Below are 20,686 nucleotides of genomic sequence, written 5' to 3' on the forward strand. Positions count from 1 at the left end.
TGCCTCTGAGCAGGCGGTATGCCACTGAGTAGAGCTGGAGTTTCTTTAACCGGGCAGCATACGGCATCTGTTTGAGCCCCTTGATCCTCTTGGTGAGGTACTTTTGGGGTCTTTCCAGTTGTTGCAGGTGTCTAGTAAGGTACATCCCAAAAGGGGCATTGTACTCAATTATGGGCCTGATGAGGGATGAGTAAAGAGGCACGATGACCTCCCTGATCTAGATGTGAATCCCTTCATGATTAGGTGGGCTATATAAAATGTTTTTCTAACCACTTTGGCCACGTGGTTGTCAAATGAGAGATTGCTATCAACTTGGGTCCCCAGGTCCCTAATTACTTCTTCTGTACTTAATGGATTACCACCTATGTGGTAATTTGTGGGCACTTTGTTTTTGCCAAAGGGGATGACTATACACTTTTTGGCATTTAGCTTGAGGCCATGGCTCTGGCACCAGTTGTCTGCTTCTATGAGGCCCTTTTGGAGGATGCTTGTGTCAGCTGGAGAGTCTATTATGGTGCCCAGTTTGCAGTCATCTGCGAACTTGGTCAGCCACAGTCCTTCCATGTTGGCCTGTACCTCCGAGAAATATATACCGAACAAGAGAGGTCCCAAGACTGAGCCTTGTGGGACGCCACTTGTAACTGGTTTGGAGTCTGACATGGCTCCAGCTATTCTAACCATGTGGGTTCGGTCCTTGAGCCAGTTTGCAACCCATCTAGTGACATAGGGGTTTATATTTAAGCTGGTGAGCTTATCTATAATGCCCGAGTGGGGTATTGTATCGAAGGCTTTTGCGAGGTCCAGGTAGGCTGTGTGGACCACCTTCCCTTGTCAATGGCCTTGGTGACTGTTTCAAAGAAATTGACCAGGTTTAAGAGGCAGGATCTGCCCTTAACAAAGCTGAACTGGGTAGGATCCAGTGTCTGTAGGTCCCCAATATCTTTATTTATAAGGTCCATGATGATCCTTTCCATAGCTTTGCAGACCAAGCTAGTGAGACTTATGGGGCGATAGTTTCCAGGATCCGTTGAGGCACCACCTTTGTGGAGAGGGACCACTGTTGCTGTACGCCACTCTTTGGGTACATATCCTGTAGTAAGGCTGAGACTGAACAGTAGTTTTAGGTTTGGGTTTAGCTCTTCTTGGAGTTCATGTAGGACGCAGCCCTGGTCCCATTCATGCTGTGTTTCTTGCTTTGGAGAGGGCATCTCTTACCTGAGCATCTGAGATGTCAGGGAGCAGCACTCTGCTGGGATAGATATTAGCCCTTTTGGTGGGGGGGGGAGAAGTTTGCGCTGAACCTGTCAGCTAGGATGTTGGCAATGTCTGTGGGTTCGGTGTATTTTTTGTCATTTTGGACTAATTCTGAGCATATCTGGGAATTACCACCCAGGTTCCTAACATAACTAAAGAAAGCCTTGTGATTATCCTTAGTGTCCTGTGCAATTTTTCTCTCGAAGCTGGCCTTAGACGATTTTATGAGTGCCCGTAGTTTTTTGCTAATACTGATCAGAGATACCTTCCCTTTTTGGGATTTTGCTCTGTCATGTAGTAGCTTCCTCCTTCTATTGTATAGTTTGTTTATGGCTGGGGTCCACCAGACAGGACGTCTGCCTTTGGAGGATTGGGTCTTGGTTTTATTTGGGATTGCATGATCCATGCATTCCTGAAGGTGTTCATAGAATGCGTTTATAAAGGATTTTGTGGTCTGGGCTGTATTATCCAGAGGCCCGAGGGCTTTGAAGGATTCCACCTCGGTTTTGAGGAGTGTGAAATTTGCTTTAGAGAAGTTTTTCACTGTGGTTTTCTGGGCATGGGGTGGGGTCGGGATGTGAATATCCAGTGAGATTAGTTTATGGTCTGATCTTACCAGTGAGGGATACACTTCTGGTCTGGAGCATAGAGTCCCCATGTTGGTGATGATCAGGTCCAGTATGTTTTCCCCTCTTGTGGGAGTGGTAACAAGTTGTTCCATAGCATTTGAGTTTATAAATTCTAGGAACCTTTGGGCTAGGGTGTTGGAGCTAGAGTAATGCTCCCAGTCTATGGTTGGGTAGTTGAAGTCACCCAATATAATGGTGTTTGGAGAGACCTTCATATTTTCCAGTGTTCTCAGGAAGGCCGAGGTGGGTTCCTGGGTTTGGGAGGGTGGTCTGTAGCAGGCTATAAACTGGAAGGCAGTTTTACCCACTGTTAGTTGCACATGGATAGTCTCTGATGCTTCGTGCTGTGCCACCAACCTGGAGGTGTGGGTATCTTTGACGAATATTGATACTCCCCCTCCTTTTGTGGTTCGGTCCAAGTTTTGGGGCCGAAAAGCATGGTATGAGGTATAACCTGGTAGTGCTGGGGTGCTCTTGAAAGCCTTGAACCAGGTTTATCACATGTTTATATATTTTCCATTCTTGACACCTTTGCCCTCATTCAGAGTCCTGTATTGGCATCATGTTGCTACCAGTACTCTCTACTTCCCTCTAATGTATCATATGTTTATATATTTTCCATTCTTGACACCTTTGCTCTCATTCAGAGTCCTGTATTGGTATTATGTTGCTGGGTTTCAAGTAGACTAATAAGCAGTCTAAAGGTACAGCTGATGAAGCTAACAGAATTCAGACTTGTTTCTCATCTCATTATTGCTAGTTTTGCATACAAAATGTTAAATAGTGCCAAAAGTGACTAAACATAAGCTGTTTCACTTTTTTATTAAATGGTACAGCTACAGCCTCCAGGAAATCCCTCTATGCAGGACAATCTGTACATGAAATTAAACCTCTTGATTCATATATTAACTTTATTCCTGACTGTGACTGGTGTCCTAAGAAGCCTGAAGAGGTACACTGACCTATATGGCTGTCCATCACAGCGGAAAATATCCTGAAAGTTTGTAATATATTTGAGTACTGAAAGAGAAAAAGACAGAGAGGGAGACAGATAGAGTGAATAGTACAGAGCTAAGACAGATGTTTTGTTCTTCAATGATGTATAAGGTCCACAGAAAATGCTTATACTTGTGTTACTGTACCAAAGAACCAAGCCAAAACTATGACTCTGGTCAGGTATATGATTCACTAGTATAATGCAGCATCATACATGGCAACAGAAATAATAAGATAAAAATACAACTGTTGTAATGTGCAAATATGGCATCAGATAAAGCAACCGAATGAGGGAAATTATTTTGCCACATTTAAAAGAGCTCACAGAGGAGTTAGAACTGTGTACAGCTGCATGACAGAACACTTGAAGGTGAGTAAAATAGATTAAAGCAAGTCATGAGAAGCGTGGGAAGCATGCAAGGCATGAACATGTGTTTTTCATAAGACCCTCAGCATATCTTGGATATCAGTAAGACAATAAACAATTTCCAGTGATTACTGAAGTTTGTAGAATCTATGAAAAGTGAATTCACTTTCACAAATTGTGTAAATTGAAGAAATTAATAGTTAACAAATGCATGTAATGAAACAAAGCAATGAATGTGTTTGCGGTTTGTGAGCATAACAAACGTTGAGAATGGTCAGAACTAAAATTATGCATGAAAGTGTCACTGAGTATTTCCAACAAGAGGAACATCTAGAAATTTGGGTAGAGAAACTGAAAAGTCATAATCAAAGTATTGTTTTTCAAGTAGACACTGGTGGAAAGTGTGATACCACATCCATCCATCCACAACCCTTGTTCCCATTTCTGCACATATGGAGAAGGTGTCACTTTAATAGTGACAATCATCTAGAGCCAAGGCTTACATCACCATATGGCCAGCCCTGCCATGGTAATTCTTCCACACAGCACACTCGCATGGACACTCACACCTATGGCCAATTTAGAGTGTCCAAACCAACTAATGCATGTCTTTGGAATGTGGGAGGAAACCAGAGCACCCAGAGGAATCCCACATGAACACAGGGAGGACATACAGACTCCGTACAGAAGGCACCCCAGCTGAGGATTGAACCAGGGGACCTCTTACTATGAGGCAACAAAACTATCTGCTGTGTCACTGTAATACCACATATACTCAAATATTTGAAGCACAACTGAAACTATCACTGTTCTAATTGCTTACTTATTCAGTTCAAAAATGCAAAACAACTATGTCAGAACATGCTTACTTGTGAATATGAAAATATCACACTAGGCAGATGCTTGGTTTAGGCTCCCTGTGTTCATGCATTAAATAAAGCAAGTAGAACTACAATTAATGAAACACAGGATTTAATTCAATATGGTGGGAATGAAAATTCACATTGGGTGGGGTCAGCTTACTTGCCAGAAAGCTTGGCATGGTGAAATAATTCATAATAGAAATCTGCAAAGTCATGGCATGCTTTGCGAGGATGGGATGAGGACTAATTTACATGGTTGTGTTGTTTGATAGTTCATCATATTCAGGTATATTATATACTGTTAGCAGTACTGTGTGAACCAAGAAAGGTACCAGTAGCTTTGATAAGTGGAACTGAGAAGGGATTGGGCAGAAAGGAGTAAGTACATGGGCATGTTTAAATATACAGATGAAGTCTATTGAATGGATGGACAGCATGGCTCCTGTTGTGAAGCCACATAGAAATTGAATATGTCTAGGTGGGCAAAATCACTGTAAAGCTATACAGAGGGAAGACTGCCCACTTCATACAGTTAAAAACTGCTTTCTGACATGCAACGTGTATAATACTTTTTCTGTGCTTGATGATGGTAAGAGATTTGGGTAACTTAAACGTAATAAAGAAAATTTTAAATTGAGTACTTTTAATTTATATACAGGAAAATACATATTTCTAATGCCTCCACATGCTAACTCACTGCCACTTGAGCTGCGTAACTGAACTATTGCATAAATGGCAGACAGGGAGGCTTGAATGAGATTTAATATTACGGATAATATACCTGCATGGTGTCATAACAAATAAAAGCATGACAGGAGGCTGAAATGGGATACTGAAGAGAATTATGCAGTATAAAGTATGACATTGAAAATTAGAGTTAAAAGATCTATGATTCAAGGGTCAACCATTAACTTCAGAAGGCTTGTAAACAGATGATAATAAGAAAGTTAGTAGAGTAGTGCAAATGCCTCCAACAGAGGATAACCAAGCAGTCATTAGATTTATTGACATGATGTAGTATTTTTGAAAATGTTATGACCAGTGCTTATGGGAAGTTGCCCAGAGAAGTCAAATGCAAAAAGGATAGAAATCTAGCCTACTTTTATTAAAAAAGAGTTTATTTGCATGCAAAGTTAGATGTTTAAGACCTATAAAATGACTGCTGGCAAGAATACATGAGTGCCACTTGAAAATACTAAAAAAAAAACTGGAAGTGAATTGTTTTGGTCGACCATATCTGCACAAGTAGAATAAATGGCCCAGAACTGCACTAAGTACAATGTTTATTGCAATAAAATTCAATATATGATTTCTTATTCAGTTCCAGGATGACCATGGATTAATGCTGAAACAAATTTGTTAGAGGAAAATTACTGTGTATATCGGATCTATGTTGGCATTATTCAATGTTTCCTGAGGTTGTGAAATGGACAGATGCCAATAGAGGCATAATTAACGCACCGAAGTCTGTATTTTCAAGGAAAGGAATTCCTGACATAATAATAATAGATAATGATCCACTGTATGCAAATATGGAATTCAAGACATTTTTCAAAACAATAAAAGTTTCAACAAGTTACTGCAGGGACTATTTATGCTTGGTCTGATGATCACTTCAAGAAGACCATGTAGGTTGTCAAGAATCCTATGAAGAAGTCACATGGTATGTACAGCAGTCTTTATATAGATCTCTACTGGAAGACTGTAGCCAATAGAATCTCCTATAGGTAGTGCAGGCCACAGAACTTCCTATAAGTGGTGCAGGACACTGAATCTCCTATAAGCAGTGCAGACCACAGCATCTCTAATAAGCAGTACAGGCAATAGATGCCCCTATCAGCAGTGCAGACTAGAGAATCTCCTATTAGCAATGCCGAACACAGAATCCCTTATCAAAAGAGCAAACCACAGAATCTCCTGTAAGCAACGTGGACTGCAGCATCAGCTATTATCAGTGTAGGCAATAAAATGTCCTCTAGCAGTACAGACCAGAAAATCCCTAGTCAGCAGTGTACAGAATACAATCTTCTATATGTGCTGAGATTCTGAGGTTTTTAAGATTGCTCAGAAAGCTAGCTAAACATCCAAACAGTTCATAAACTGAAAAATAACACCGCTTAGTAGATTAGTATCAGATCTTTAATAATAACCAACTTATGTGCTCAAGATATGGAAGTCAACAAATTCACATTGAGAGTGCAGTGAAGCAAAGCTTGGGAGATGAATCTTGACATGCCATGTCAAAAACACGATAGTAGGAGTTAGAATTGGAAAGACCCGATCATAATTCTTTATAATGTATAGAAATTTATTTGCACCATGTACTACTAGTTACAGAAAGAAAATGCAGGTGCCCAGAGTGTTGGCTTTGATAGCCATAGAATGCTTAGCTCTGCCACACCAGCAATGAGCAGAAGCAAAATGCTTCTCTGTGAAATGAATGGATTCAAAAGCTGTTAGACACTTTGCAACATCGTCTTTGTGTGTGTGTGTGTGTGTGTGTGTGTGTGTGTGTGTGTGTGTGTGTGTGTGTGTGTGTGGCAGAAAATTGTCTTAACATCTTTTTAATCTGTTACCTTCTTGCTGTTGTTCTGTGGTGGCTGGCACCAGTCACTGTTATATTTTAGCACAGGAGCAGAGTTTAACAGAATCGAGAGGTGCATAATGGAATCTTGTTAAGCACTTTCTGATGTTAAAATGGTGATTAACAAGACTTTTTTCCTTAATGTGGAACATAATGATAGCCTTTGTGCACTACAAATGAATAGCAATGTTAGAAATGAAAAAGTACTGAAAAAACTGAAAAGTGTTGATATCTATTTTCATTGCAGTGATGAAATGATATATCCTGACATAACTTATTTGGAAAGTTGCACGTGACCCCCCATGTACAAATTGGAAAAAATGGGTTTGATGTTGATAGCAATCTGAGCTTTGAAAGCAAAATATCTAAATGTCTATATCAATATGTTGATACACCATGCAGATAATCAGCATACACCTCAATAGATGCAAAGGTGTTCTAAATGTCTATATCAGTATCTTGATACACCATGCAGATAATCAGCATACACCTCAATAGATGCAAAGGTGTTTTACATCTGAAAACGGTATGTAACACATGACTATAACAAATTTACAGCCACCTTTATCTTCACTAAGAGTCCCATTTGTGCATCATGTGATATGCTTTCCATTCAATTTTGAGCTGTCTGTGAATACTGGTAACTTTCAGCCGTATACTTTTTTTCTCTTTTTCATATTTCTAAAAACAAAAATGTCACACTGAGCTTTCTCATGAAGTTTACACCAACCATTTAATTGTGACAGTGGACTGTGCCCTCTGATGATGATGATGTGCCATCATGTTCTCTCTTTTAAAATATATACATATAAAATATTTTGTGCTCTTCTCCTAATGCAGCTTGTCCATTCCTCTGACCAGTTTGGCATGCCATGTCCAGCCTTTTCTCTTCATTACTATATACCACTAGTTATGGAAAAATGTTTCTCATGTGGTCTTAGTGCCTTAATGTCTGACACAATGACAGACAGCTTCTTTGGGCCCTCATCCCCAGCTACATCATTGTACATACCGTTATCGTAGATAATGCCTTTTCCCAGCAATGTATGTAATTCAGCTTGGCAGTTACGACTGCCTTATCCTTGATGTTACTCTTCCTGCTATGTCTACTTTAATACATTTCATCTATCAATCTGGATAGCTATACTCTGTTTTGCAGTGCCAGTTGCTACTTGTCTGACCACTTTGCAACTCTCAACAGTTTTTGCTAGAAAATATTACATTCTCAGAACTCAGTGCCTATTATTTTGTTATCTGCAAACAAGTTGAGCTTATCCTGCTCATTATAACATCCATTATAAGTATATTAAACTAGGCTGGGTACAGTCCTGAACCCTACAAAACCCTCTACTGTTTTCTTCCTCAGACAGATAGCACCCGACTGCCATTTTTCTGCATCTTCTCAGTTAGGTGGTTAAGTATCCATGCTGCATTATATGATGCACTGTGATAACATTTTTCAGTTCTGAGACTTGTAAGTGTAAGTCCTGGAATAAGCCTGAAGTGAAGAAAATATGGACTTAATTTGAGATCACTGTGAGATCACTGTGGCTCAAAGTATATTCTTTTCTCTGAGGTATGGCAATCTCATAGTTATTATATATAAGTAGGGAGGTGGGATAGCCCCCCACATTGTGGGATGCATGGAACTTAACCTTTGCAACAACATTAGTAGTGATTGTCAACATACATTGCTCTCCTTTAGGTTTAATGTCTAGTTTCTTTTCTTTCTTTCTAATTCAGACTCAAAATCATAACTGTCTGAATTACACTGGAAGCCAAACACTGCTATAACCTTTAATTTCTTCTCTAGTCTTTCATGTGACTCAGTATTAATGCCATGGTAAAGCCCATATCTTGCATATCCAGTGGATTTACTCCTTTAATGTCAGTAGTGATTCAGGTGTGCAAAGTCACCCTACTGTCAATCTGGCAGGCAGTCAGCAATCAAGGTTTCTAGCAAGAAGATTTATGTGGAGTGGTGGCAATTCAAGGGATACAGGTAATTCACTAATATGCCACAGTTTTAACACTGTATCTCATTATACTGAGATAAAGTATTGTGGGTAATGAAGTGAAAAAGAATTAGTGGTACATACATTGTCTCCATTTACAGAGGAGTACAACTAATTTTTGGGTAATTTTACTGGTGCAAACATTTACATGGTAGGGAATATCATGCCTGAATCAACAGTCAGTCACTGTAGGCACTGACTTCTTTGATCATATGGAAGGTGGTAAGGGTTGAGGTTTGCAGTGAGATGACCAGAGCACAGAGACCATCACTGCTGGCATTTCTGTGGAGGCATCTGAAAAATTAATTATCAAGGTGCTGCTTACTGTGATGGATCCAAAGTCTTCTTAAGACACTAAGGTCTTACTGACTGGATTCTGCTGAAATCAAAGTCTAGTTATAATTGCATTCACAGTCTGTTGCCCACAGAAACTTGCAGAATATACACTGATACAGCACCAAACTCTGTCACTTTAAGAGCAGTAAACCAATAAATAACTTTTTATAACAAACCACACAGACTACTGTTGCAGCTTTAGTTAAACTGTACCACTTTTTACTTCTAGTTTAGCATAAATGATGTGAGAGGTGTAACATACACAAATACCTCTAACAATTTTATCTGCTCTAGTCTCTTTATAATGTTTTTACATTCTGCTTTTCTTCCTGGTATTCAATATAGACTTTGTATGAAAACATCTGTTTGCTGGTGTTTGCAGAAATGTTTTTCATCCTGTAGAGAAACAATACTGATATTGTCTTTTAAGGAAACATCTTTGTGGGAAACAGGTACAACTGCTGACTTGATAAAGGCGTGTCCATTCCAAATTCCTTGGTTAACAGTGTCATATGATAGAAATACGTACAGATTGTTTTCCTGTTGTCCATTTTTTAAGGAAGCAGGTTAGATTTCTTGCTTACAATGTGAAATGCATACATCCTGTTTTTTACATTTTTTGCTCTTACTTACAATGTGAAATGCATACATCCTGTTTTTTACATTTTTTGCTCTTACTTACAATGTGAAATGCATACATCCTGTTTTTTACATTTTTGCTAAGTCTGTAAGAGGTCAGCTTTCTTGCAAACAGTGTGAAATGCATACAATATTGCTGATTTTGTAGGAAAATATGTCCATTAAGCAAATTCCTTATTTTTCAAGCCATAGTCATTTAGTATGGATGCTAATCACATATTGCTAAACTCTATTTCTACATTTAAGAAAGCTTTATTTTATACCTTATTTATTTTGCATATTTGTAACAGAATTTATTTCAATCTTTTATTCACTGTTAAATATACTCTAACAGCATCCATATATACTGCACAGTAGTAGATTCTAACATGGTGATCCTTAGAGCAAAGGTGTCAGCTGTACGTTTCACAATGATGATGGGAGTACCAAACAGCTCACCATATATTTTCTAGTTTAAAAGAAGAGGTAAAAAGAAAATATCTACTGTGCCCAGGCTGAGTTAGGTAGAATGGGATATCCTAACAGCTGGGCAGTGCTGGACATGTAAACAGCATTCATGTCATGGCATCTGGAAATGTGTCTCTGTAGAAACCTGTAGGCCTGATGCCTATATGTGGATATTCTATCAGCCTGATCTTTATATAAATGTTTATGGTTCTCCTTTTACAAGCTTCAGACAACTGTGAGTGCCCGAAGCAAGACATTACCTTCTTCATGACACACAAACTTGAAGTGTCCTCTTCTACAACAATCTCATCATCCTAGTAACAGCACTGGTAAGCACCTCAATTCTGATGATCCCACTGTGCAGCCCACATGTCAGGAATTACCTCATCAGATTTCTGCACAAAGACTCTGCCTTCTGACTTTCTCACTTAAGACTGCATTTTTTTGTTTCCTTAACTGAACATAAGAGTATGAATATTCCCTGATGCAAATCTTCCCAACCACTACAGCCTAAAACCCGAGAGTTATTCAATTCATCGAAAATCTCAGCTTTCATAAAGCAAAATAGAAAGAACTGCAGAAAGCACAAGCTACTTCCCCCTTTATTGCATCTACCAAATCTTTTGTCGCCATACTTTTGAGTAAATATATATATATATATATATATATATATATATATATATATATATATATATGTCAAAATACAAATGACCTATTAATAAAACAGTGCAGATGATTTTCAAGCATCCCTTATTAGGTTATTTGGTTTATAAAGTTTGTATCATGTTGGTCTGCAAAGGTTAACATTAATGCATACTTTGAGCACTCAAACATATCCAGAGGTGGCAAGGTACTTCAACACCCTCCCAACAAAAAAAAAAAATCTCAGAGACATTCAACTTATTTTACACAAAACAGCTTTTGCATTGCTCCTTACCTGCTCCAATCACCCTCTCAATACGAATTCTAGAAGGATCAATTTCCTTTGCAAACTCATGAACTGCTAGTGTGGGGTCTTCATATGTATCTGGGTCAACATATGTTTTGATTCCTGGAAGTCGTACTGTGAAAACACAACATATAATCTAGTTTGCAGCCTTCAAAAATAGCAAAAAGTACAAACTACAGTGTTAGAAGAGCTACCAAAACTGAAAGAGAACTAACATTTAAAACCCTTTAGTTACAATGCAGATGTGGGGTGGCCACGGTGGTGCAGTGGTTAGCATTGCAGCCTCACAGCAAGAGGTTCTCCGGTTCGATCCTCGGCTGGGGTGCCTTCTGTGCAGAGTCTGCATGTCCTCCTTGTGGTCGCGTGGGTTTCCTCCGGGTGCTCCGGTTTCCTCCCAAAGACATGCTGCAGGTGGATTGGACACTCTAAATTGGCCCTAAGTGTGAGTGTGCGCATGTGTTGCCTTCTGTGGAAGACTGGGCACTGGGCTGGCAACTCAACACTGTAAAACTCCACTGCCAATCATGAGCGGACAGATGATCCACTATGGCGACCCCTGACTGGGAAAAAGTTGAAAGAAGAAGAAGAAGAAGTTACAATGTAGATGTGCATTATGAACCATTACTGGTGTGACTAGCCAATGCACAGTAGTTATACTGTGATAAAATATTGTTTTCACTTCTTTTGGGCAAGATTTAGCATGTTTTGTATAAAAAATGTATTTTCTTATTTTAACTACAGATGCTTGGATCATCTTAGCGATTTCAGAATAAGCAACATGAAAATAACTAACTAACTAACTAACTAACTAACTAACTAACTAACTAACTAACTAACTAACTAACTAACTAAACTTTGCACAGAACAGGTTTTCTTAAATGCATTTTATTTTATTTTGAATGTGTAATTTGGAATGCACTTGTCCCTAACAGATGCTGGTTCATAATTTTGAAGACTTTTCTTTTTAAATTAAGAGTTAAATGGGAAAATTTTGCAATATTTCTTTCAAGATACAACAAAAAAATATACATAAAAGGTTGCTTTCGATTCATCATAGTTCTCTTTCAGAATTTTGCTTCAGATTTTTATCTTTAGGGTTTACCTATTCCTAATGCTGTGAAGACTGAGTACAGGTGTTGAAGGTTTACCACTTGATGGATGGAAGCTGATGAGACTTAAGGACTAGGGTTATGTTTTTGACTACCTTACATTACACAGCAATTGTTTCAAATTCATTTTCTAGAAATGCAGGGCAATCATTTCTATCAGCATTAATCTGAAAAAGAGAGAGGCATGAAGCTATAGCTCTGTTCATTCGTAATAACATAGGTGTCCTGAGCTCACCACCAGGTGTGCCATTACTACCTAGTGTGCCCTAAGGATGACTGAAGTAAGCAAGCAATCAGGGTTCACTTCAGGAAACAGAGCATTCACTGTCACGTGACACTGGAACAGATCAATTTCACAAGGTTCGCAGAGCAATTAAGAAAAATCAGTAACAATTCTGGTGCTACTTACGATGACCATTTTGGAACTGTGTCCTTTTGTCTTCAGACTTCATTTTTGCTTTGATGTACCAGTGACACCTGTTTAAAAATTAAACAAAAAAATCAACCAAGAAAATATGCTCTAAAATTACAAATCCTACATATCATTTGAATTATGGACTAATACCAGGTCTGGAATCATAAATGGGTATAAATCAAGAGAGAGATTGCTATAGAAAATCAAATGGACATAAGGGGAAAAAATGGTTAATCTCTACACTAGTCTTATAGAATACTGAGCATCTTTGTGAGGGGTGAAGCAAGTTTCCATTAACCCTTTTAGTACAAAACATAACTTACTGTATCATGACTTGAAAATGAACCTGCAGTTCTGCATCATAATAAATTCAGTTTTCAGCTAAACAGCTTTCTTGTTTCAATACTCTTGATGTCTATTGACAAATGACAAACCTACCTCCCTAGAAAACACAAGTGGAGAAAAACTAAGGGTAATGCTGCTCAATGCCAGAAGTCTAAACCTCAAGATGCACGCCCTCGAAGCCCTTCTCAGTATGGAGAACATCGATGTCTGTGCAGTGACTGAAACCTGGTTCAAGGCTCCTGAGAGCACCCCAGCACTATCAGGTTTTACCTCATATCATGCTTTCCGGCCCCAAAACTTGGACAGAACCACAAAAGGAGGGGGAGTATCCATTTTCATCAAAGATACCCACACCTCCAGGTTAGTGGCAACGCATGAAGCATCGGAGACTATCCAGGTGCAACTAACCATAGGCAAAACTGCCTTACAGTTTGTAGCATGCTACAGACCACCCTCTCAAACTCAGGAACCCCACACAGCCTTCCTGAAGACACTGGAGAGTATGAATGTCTCTCCAAATACCATCATTTTGGGAGACTTCAACTACCCAAACATAGACTGGGAACATTATCAAGCCCCAACACTCTAGCCCAAAGGTTCTTAGAATTCATAAACTCAAATGCAATGGAACAACTAGTCACCATTCCCACAAGAGGAGACAATATACTAGACCTGATCATCACAAACATGGGGACAAAATGCTCCACACCAGAAGTACATCCCTCTTTGGTAAGATCAGACCATAAATTAATCTCACTGGAAATCCACATCCTGCCCCCACCCCCTGCACAAAAGACCACAGTGAAGAACTTCTCAAAAGCAAACTTCACACTTCTTAAGACTGAGGTGGTATCTTTTAAGGCCCCTGGGCCAGTGGAAACCACAACCCACACTGCTGAATCCCTTGCAAATGCCTTCTATGGGCACCTTCAAGAATGCATGGATCATGCAATCCCAAATAAAACCAAGACCCATTCCCCCAAAGGCAGGCGACCGGTCTGGTGGACCCCAGCCATAAACAAACTTTACAACAGAAGGAGGAAGCTACTACATGACAGAGCAAAATCCCTAAAAGGAAAGGCATCTCTGATCAGTACTAGCAAAAAACTACGATCACTCATAAAATCATCCAAGGCCAACTTTGAGAGAAAAATCGCAAATGACACAAAAGACAATCACAAGGCCTTCTTTAGCTATGTTAGAAACCTGGGTGGAAACTCCCAGATATGCTCAGAGTTAGTCCAAAATGACACAAAATACACTGAACCCACTGACATTGCCAACATTCTGGCAGACAGGTTCAGTGCAAATTTCCCCAAAAGGAGAAATAACTATCCCAGCAGAGTGTAGCCTCCCTAACATCTCAGATGCCCAGGTGAGAGCCGCCCTCTCTAAAGCTAAAAACACAGCATCAATGGGATCGGATGGTGTCCCAGGCTGTGTGCTACATGAACTCCAAGAGGAACTAAACCCACACATAAGGCTGCTGTTTAATCTTAGCCTTACCACAGGATATGTACCCAAAGAGTGGCGTACGGCAACAGTGGTCCCACTTCACAAAGGCGGTGCTTCTACGGACCCTGGAAATTACCGCCCCATAAGCCTGATGAGCCTGGTTTGCAAAGCTATGGAGAGGATCATTATGGAACTCATAAACAAAGACATTGGGGACCTACAGACATTGGATCCTACCCAATTTGGCTTTGTCAAGGGCAGATCCTGCCTTCTGAACTTGGTCGACTTTTTTGAAACAGTCACTAAGGCCATTGATTAGGGTAAGGCAGTTCACACAGCCTACCTTGACCTTGCAAAAGCCTTTGACACAATACCCCACTCGGGCATCATAGACAAACTCACCAGCTTAAATGTAAACCCATATGTCACAAGATGGGTTGCAAACTGGCTCAAGGACAGAACCCACAGGGTCAGAGTTGCTGGAGCTATGTCAGACTCTAAGCCACTCACAAGCGGTGTCCCACAGGGCTCAGTCCTGGGACCCCTTTTGTTCGGCATTTATTTTTCCGAGGTACAGGCAAACATAGGAGGATTGTGGCTGACAAAGTTCGCAGATGACTGCAAACTGGGCGCCATAATTGATACTCCAGCGGACACAAACATCCTTAAGAGAGGCCTCATAGAAACAGATAATTGGTGCCAGAGCCATGGCCTTAAGCTAAACACCAAAAAATGTATAGTCATACCCTTTGGGAAAAACAAGGTACCGACAAATTACCACATAGGCGGTAATCCATTAAGTACAGAAGAGGTAATCAGGGACCTAGGGACCCAGGTTGACAGTAACCTCTCATTTGACACTCACATTGCCAAAGTGGTTAGGAAGACCTTCTATATTGCCCAACTTATCATGAAGGGTTTCACATCTAGATCAAGAGAGGTCATTGTGCCCCTGTACTCTTCTCTTATCAGGCCAATGATTGAGTACAATGCCCCATTTGGGATGTATCTCACCCGACACCTGCAGCAGTTGGAAAGACCCCAAAAGTTCCTCACCAAGAGGATAAAGGGTCTTAAACATATGTCATATGCTGCCCGACTGAAAAAACTCCAGCTCTATTCAGTCGCATACCGCCTACTCAGAGGTGATCTGTGCCTGACGTACAAGGCCATGTCCAATCCTGAATTAATGGACATGCTCCACCTCAAAAATCCAAATCCATCAGAGCCACGAGAACAAGTGACTTAAACCTCAACACAGAAATAAATAGAACGTGCTGGAGGGACAGATTCATAACCCAGAGGCTCCCTACACTCTGGAACAGAATCCCAGTCCATGTTAGGCAGAGCCCATCACTGACTCTATTCAAGAGAAATCTCGACGAGTGGATGGGAGATCGTAGGTTTACCCCGGGTCATCTCTTTGTCACTACTAGACAGAGGCATAGTAAACTAAACCCTAAAAGGGCGTAGTATTCTCATCCTAAGGGGTGGTGTAAGCCACATACACTCTGGCTAGGCTTATAAATGCCCTAGGGCAGATAGCCTAGTACGAACCTATGAACCTATGAACCTATTGCAGGTGATGGTTGGAACATCTTGTTGACAGGTATACAACATATGTTCTGGGGTGCACCGGTCCTGATAACAGGAATTAGGAATGAAAGCAATGAGACAGTCAATAGTGACTGCTACCTCAGCAATTGTTTAAGTCATGTTAATTGGCACAGACCATGCAAAGAACCCTCTAAACTGCAGTAATAACTTGCTGGAATTTTTCTTCCTCCACTTTACACAAATCTAAGTCTAACCCTGCCTTGAAATAGCTGTATAGTAAATTATGTGGCTCTTATAACCACACACCCCACACTGACTGCCCACCAAATACATCCTAAATCCCTTTACCTAACCCAAACCCCCAAACATCAAAACATGCACACGCACTTAACCCATAAACACACACACACACGCACACACACACACACACACACACACACACACACACACACACACACACACACACACACACACACACTTCCAAACCACATACACACACCTAATTGCCTTTTTTGGAAGCACAGATCTTTGGAGAAATGGATAAGTAAGTTAACTGCTATATCTACCTATGCATGTACTGACATCTAGTTGTAAATTTCAAGCAATGCAGTACAAAAAGTTTACACACACACACACACACACACATATATATATATATATATATGTATGTACATATATATATATATATATATATATATATACACACACATACATATACATAAATATATATATATATATATATATATATATATATATATATATATATATATATATATATAGGCCTCCTTCACATGGGCGACATTTCAAAAAGTTGAAGACCATATGATCGACTTCCAAAATGTTGACCATGTCGAACGGGCATCTCCGTACAGTCCGGAATGGAAAGGTTTCCATCTTCCACACTGTAGTGCGATCTTGGAGTTGGTATATTTAAATTCCGGGGGTGTGGGGGGTGCAGGAGGGCTTGAGCCCCTGCTAGCAATGTGAAGGTAAGTGATTGTTGTGTTTTCTTTTTTTTTTTACATGGTCAACATTTCAAAAGTCGATCATATGGTCTCGACCATATGATCTTCGACTTTCTGAAATGTCGACCATGTAAAGTAGACGCATATATATATATATATATATATATATATATATATATATATATATATATATATATATACATATTTATAGACAAATATTAGGCTAGTTGCCCTTCTGGGCCTTTTTAAGCCTAGCCACGTTTTCTTTTTGTGTTTAAAATAACCTATCCCATTTGGTTATAAATTGGCCTTACCTATCCCGTCCCATCACATAGTTGCTAAGTATATATTTGCTTAATTGTTTGGCATAATGGTTAAGATGCTTGCCTCCCAGACACAAGGTATGGGGTTTGATTCTCACCTTTTAAAAGAAATTGATCAGGCTTAAAATGACCTTACAAGGGCAGTTAGTCTAGTACTTGCCTATGCACCTATACATAACACAAAATAAGAATAACTGGGATCATACCATAGATAATTTGAGAGACTTATGCATTGGATAAAGCATTTTCCTCTGCCTCTATCCATTAGTAGCCCTAGAGTAAATGTTCCGTTTGCCGTTCATAGATCTAATTTGAGCTTGAAAATGGATTTTAGTTTAATGTGGACGGGCAGTCTGTTCCACAGCAGTGCTGTTGTCTGTAAAATATACCTGTTCCACCAGACTGTTCCGCTGATGTTTCACAAGAGGTTCAGATCCCTAGGCCATGTATTTCTGATGCCATTTGACTTCCTGATATGCAGTTAATCTGTCAGTAATGGACCAGAAGATGCCTTGTATGCCAGACACAAGTAATTCCTTAGCTGGATCTAGGATACCGAGTACAATGACAGGCTTTTTAGTTGGTCAATGTAGGACACATTGTTTAGGCTTTGTATCCTTCTAGTAAGGTATCTTTGTGGGCGTTCCAGTTGTTGCATGTGTCTGGGCAGATACATCCCAAAGTTAGCATTATATTCAGTGACTGACCTAATGATGGCTGAGTAAAGGGGGACCTCCCTAGATCTAGACATAATCCCTTTGTTTATAAACTGTGCAGTGTTGTAGACATAATCCCTTTGTTTATAAACTGTGCAGTGTTGTAGACATAATCCCTTTGTTTATAAACTGTGCAGTGTTGTAGACATAATCCCTTTGTTTATAAACTGTGCAGTGTTGTAGACATAATCCCTTTGTTTAGAAGCTGTGCAGTGTTGTAGACATAATCCCTTTGTTTAGAAGCTATGCAGTGTTGTAGACATAATCCCTTTGTTTAGAAACTGTGCAGTGTTGTAGACATAATCCCTTTGTTTATAAACTGTGCAGTGTTGTAGACATAATCCCTTTGTTTATAAACTGTGCAGTGTTGTAGACATAATCCCTTTGTTTATAAACTGTGCAGTGTTGCAGACATAATCCCTTTGTTTAGAAGCTGTACAGTGTTGCACATGTTGATTATCTGCATCCTATCTGTGAGTCAGTTGGCAATCCGGCGGGTGACACAGGAGTTTATTCCCAGTTTAATTTTTCTACTATGCCTGAGTGGGGAATTGCATCAAAAGCTTTGGCCAGGTTGGGGTATGAGGTGTGTACTGTTTTGTCTTTATCCATTGACACTGTCATTTCTGCAAATACATTCAGGTGGGTGAAGTTTTTAGGATTAAGGGACAAAAATTTGAACTACAAGGAAAATTTGACTGTTCAACTAATGGTATAGTCTACATAGCCCTCTCTCAATCATGCGATGCTTTCTATATAGGCACGACTGAATAGATGTTAAAAGAACAGATTTACAAGCATTTGTATGATATTAGAAAAGGTAGAACTACAAATGCACTAGCTAAGCATATTTTGAGTAAACAAGGGCACCAGTTTAAATTTGTAATTATGGAAAAAGTAAACATTAACTGTAGGGGAGTTCCATGGGCACTTCATATTGAAAGAAGGGAATTACACTGGCAGTTAACATAAAAATGCGGATAGTCAGCCTGCTGTAAATGATCAATGTTCTATTACTTAGCTTTTAAAACTAAAAGCCTTATCTAGATAGTAACATGTGTGGTAAAAGTATATTTTCTGGAACACAGATTTTTACTGTTTAAAATTGGAATTATTATGGTTTTATATATTTTTTCAAATTATGAACATTTTTAGTTCATTATTTATTTTGAAATTAATGTTATAAATTTTAAGGATGAAACATAAGAAAGGGGTGTGCTGTCCCAAACTTTCTGGGACTGGTTAATTTTCTGAAAGAGTCATGTGACATATGGCGGTGTATTTAAACACTTAGGGCTGTAACTAGAATTAATTTGATGAAGTCCTGTGGGTAACTGGATGAAAGCACTTACCTTGCCTTATATTTTAACCTACAGTTTTTGTTTACTTTTTCTAGATTAAAAATACGTTGTACTTTAACTACTTTTGGATGCCTGGTGTCCTTTCACATTAGTTTTTTGGTTTGTCACATCTGCTTTGTTAAACCATAAGATATGCTCTTTACAACATGTTTAGGATGACAACTGTTATATAAAAGAAACATGCTCATACTAAATGGTTTCCAGTAAAAGCAAGTGGAAACTAATCCATCAAATAATTTGGAAAACTCTACATCTAAACAACAAATAGTAAATAAATTGTATATGTAAGTAAAAGAAATCCCAGGTCTGTGACAATTCAAATATTTTACAGTTTCTCTAAGATGAGTCACATTATCTAACTATACCAACCTACAGTTGTCAAGAGGGTTCCTATCGTGTAGTCGAACTTTTACATGTTCGAACCACATATGGTCGAGACCATACGTTCGAATTTGTAAACGTTTGAGTGTTTGAATGGAAATCTCTGTAAGTGGAGGTTTCCATTTACTTCAATGTGGTGTAATCTTGGAGTTAGTATATTTAAGTAGTGGGTGTGTGTGTGGGGTGCAGGGGGGCTTGCCCCCCCTGCTTACAACAAGTTATTGTTTTGTCCGTTGTATAGTTATTTTTTGTTGCATACTCGAAGTTCTGTAACTTTGAACATAATGTTTCCACCATTAGGTGTTTGGAGTTATGGAACTTCGACTATGTAATACAGACCCTTGTCAAGATATTGTTTCCACAAAGTCATCATGTCAAAAATGTATTATTATCCTGACTACAAAAGTACTACAGTAACAAATATCCCATATAGAGGTCAGTATGTGTGGGGGCAAATGGTGAACTGTCACTGAATCTAGAAGAATACTTTTGGAAGGGCATTAACTACACATTAACACACACCCTGGAGGGTATTATTGTGCTTAGAGAATGGGCCGCCTGTAAAGCTGTTATGTTTTACTTACGCAAAGAGAACATCGACTAAATGAGCTCAAATCAAATCAAGTGCTTGACATTTCATTACATCGAAAAGTAATCTCTCTGTTCTGTGAACTGAACACGACTAACCACAACACAGGCTTTTCATTATCCAGGATTTACAAAACACTAAGAGCAGACTTACAAATACCAGAAGATTCTTTGTGGAGTTATACTGAAAAATTAAATAAAGCTACATTTTCAGACTCTGATAGAGCCTTGACATTAAAATCAGTTAATAACACAACCTCTTCTCCTTTCTGGAAAATTTTCACTTGGAAGTTTATTCATAGGAGGTACATTACCCTTCATAAATTAGTACTGATCTCACATACTAGTACTCATAAATGTTGGAGATGTGATGAAACTTTATGTGCTGACTG

General features: G+C 39.2%; 1 protein-coding gene across 1 annotated transcript in view; it reads right to left on the bottom strand.

Moving 5' to 3' along the window:
• EPHA6 (EPH receptor A6) overlaps positions 1-20,686 on the bottom strand; it is a 4,848,151-nt gene that overhangs the window by 787,307 nt on the left and 4,040,158 nt on the right. The window contains exons 9-10 of the mRNA XM_044072160.1: positions 12,598-12,665; positions 11,068-11,193 (exon numbers count right to left, since the gene is read on the bottom strand). Coding sequence (XP_043928095.1) covers positions 11,068-11,193; positions 12,598-12,665 — 194 coding nt within the window. The remainder of the gene's footprint in view (positions 1-11,067; positions 11,194-12,597; positions 12,666-20,686) is intronic.

This window comes from Protopterus annectens, chromosome 5.part0 (genome assembly GCF_019279795.1).
Source record: "Protopterus annectens isolate FY-2018-M chromosome 5.part0, PAN1.0, whole genome shotgun sequence".
In the NCBI taxonomy this organism is placed as follows: domain Eukaryota; kingdom Metazoa; phylum Chordata; order Ceratodontiformes; family Protopteridae; genus Protopterus; species Protopterus annectens.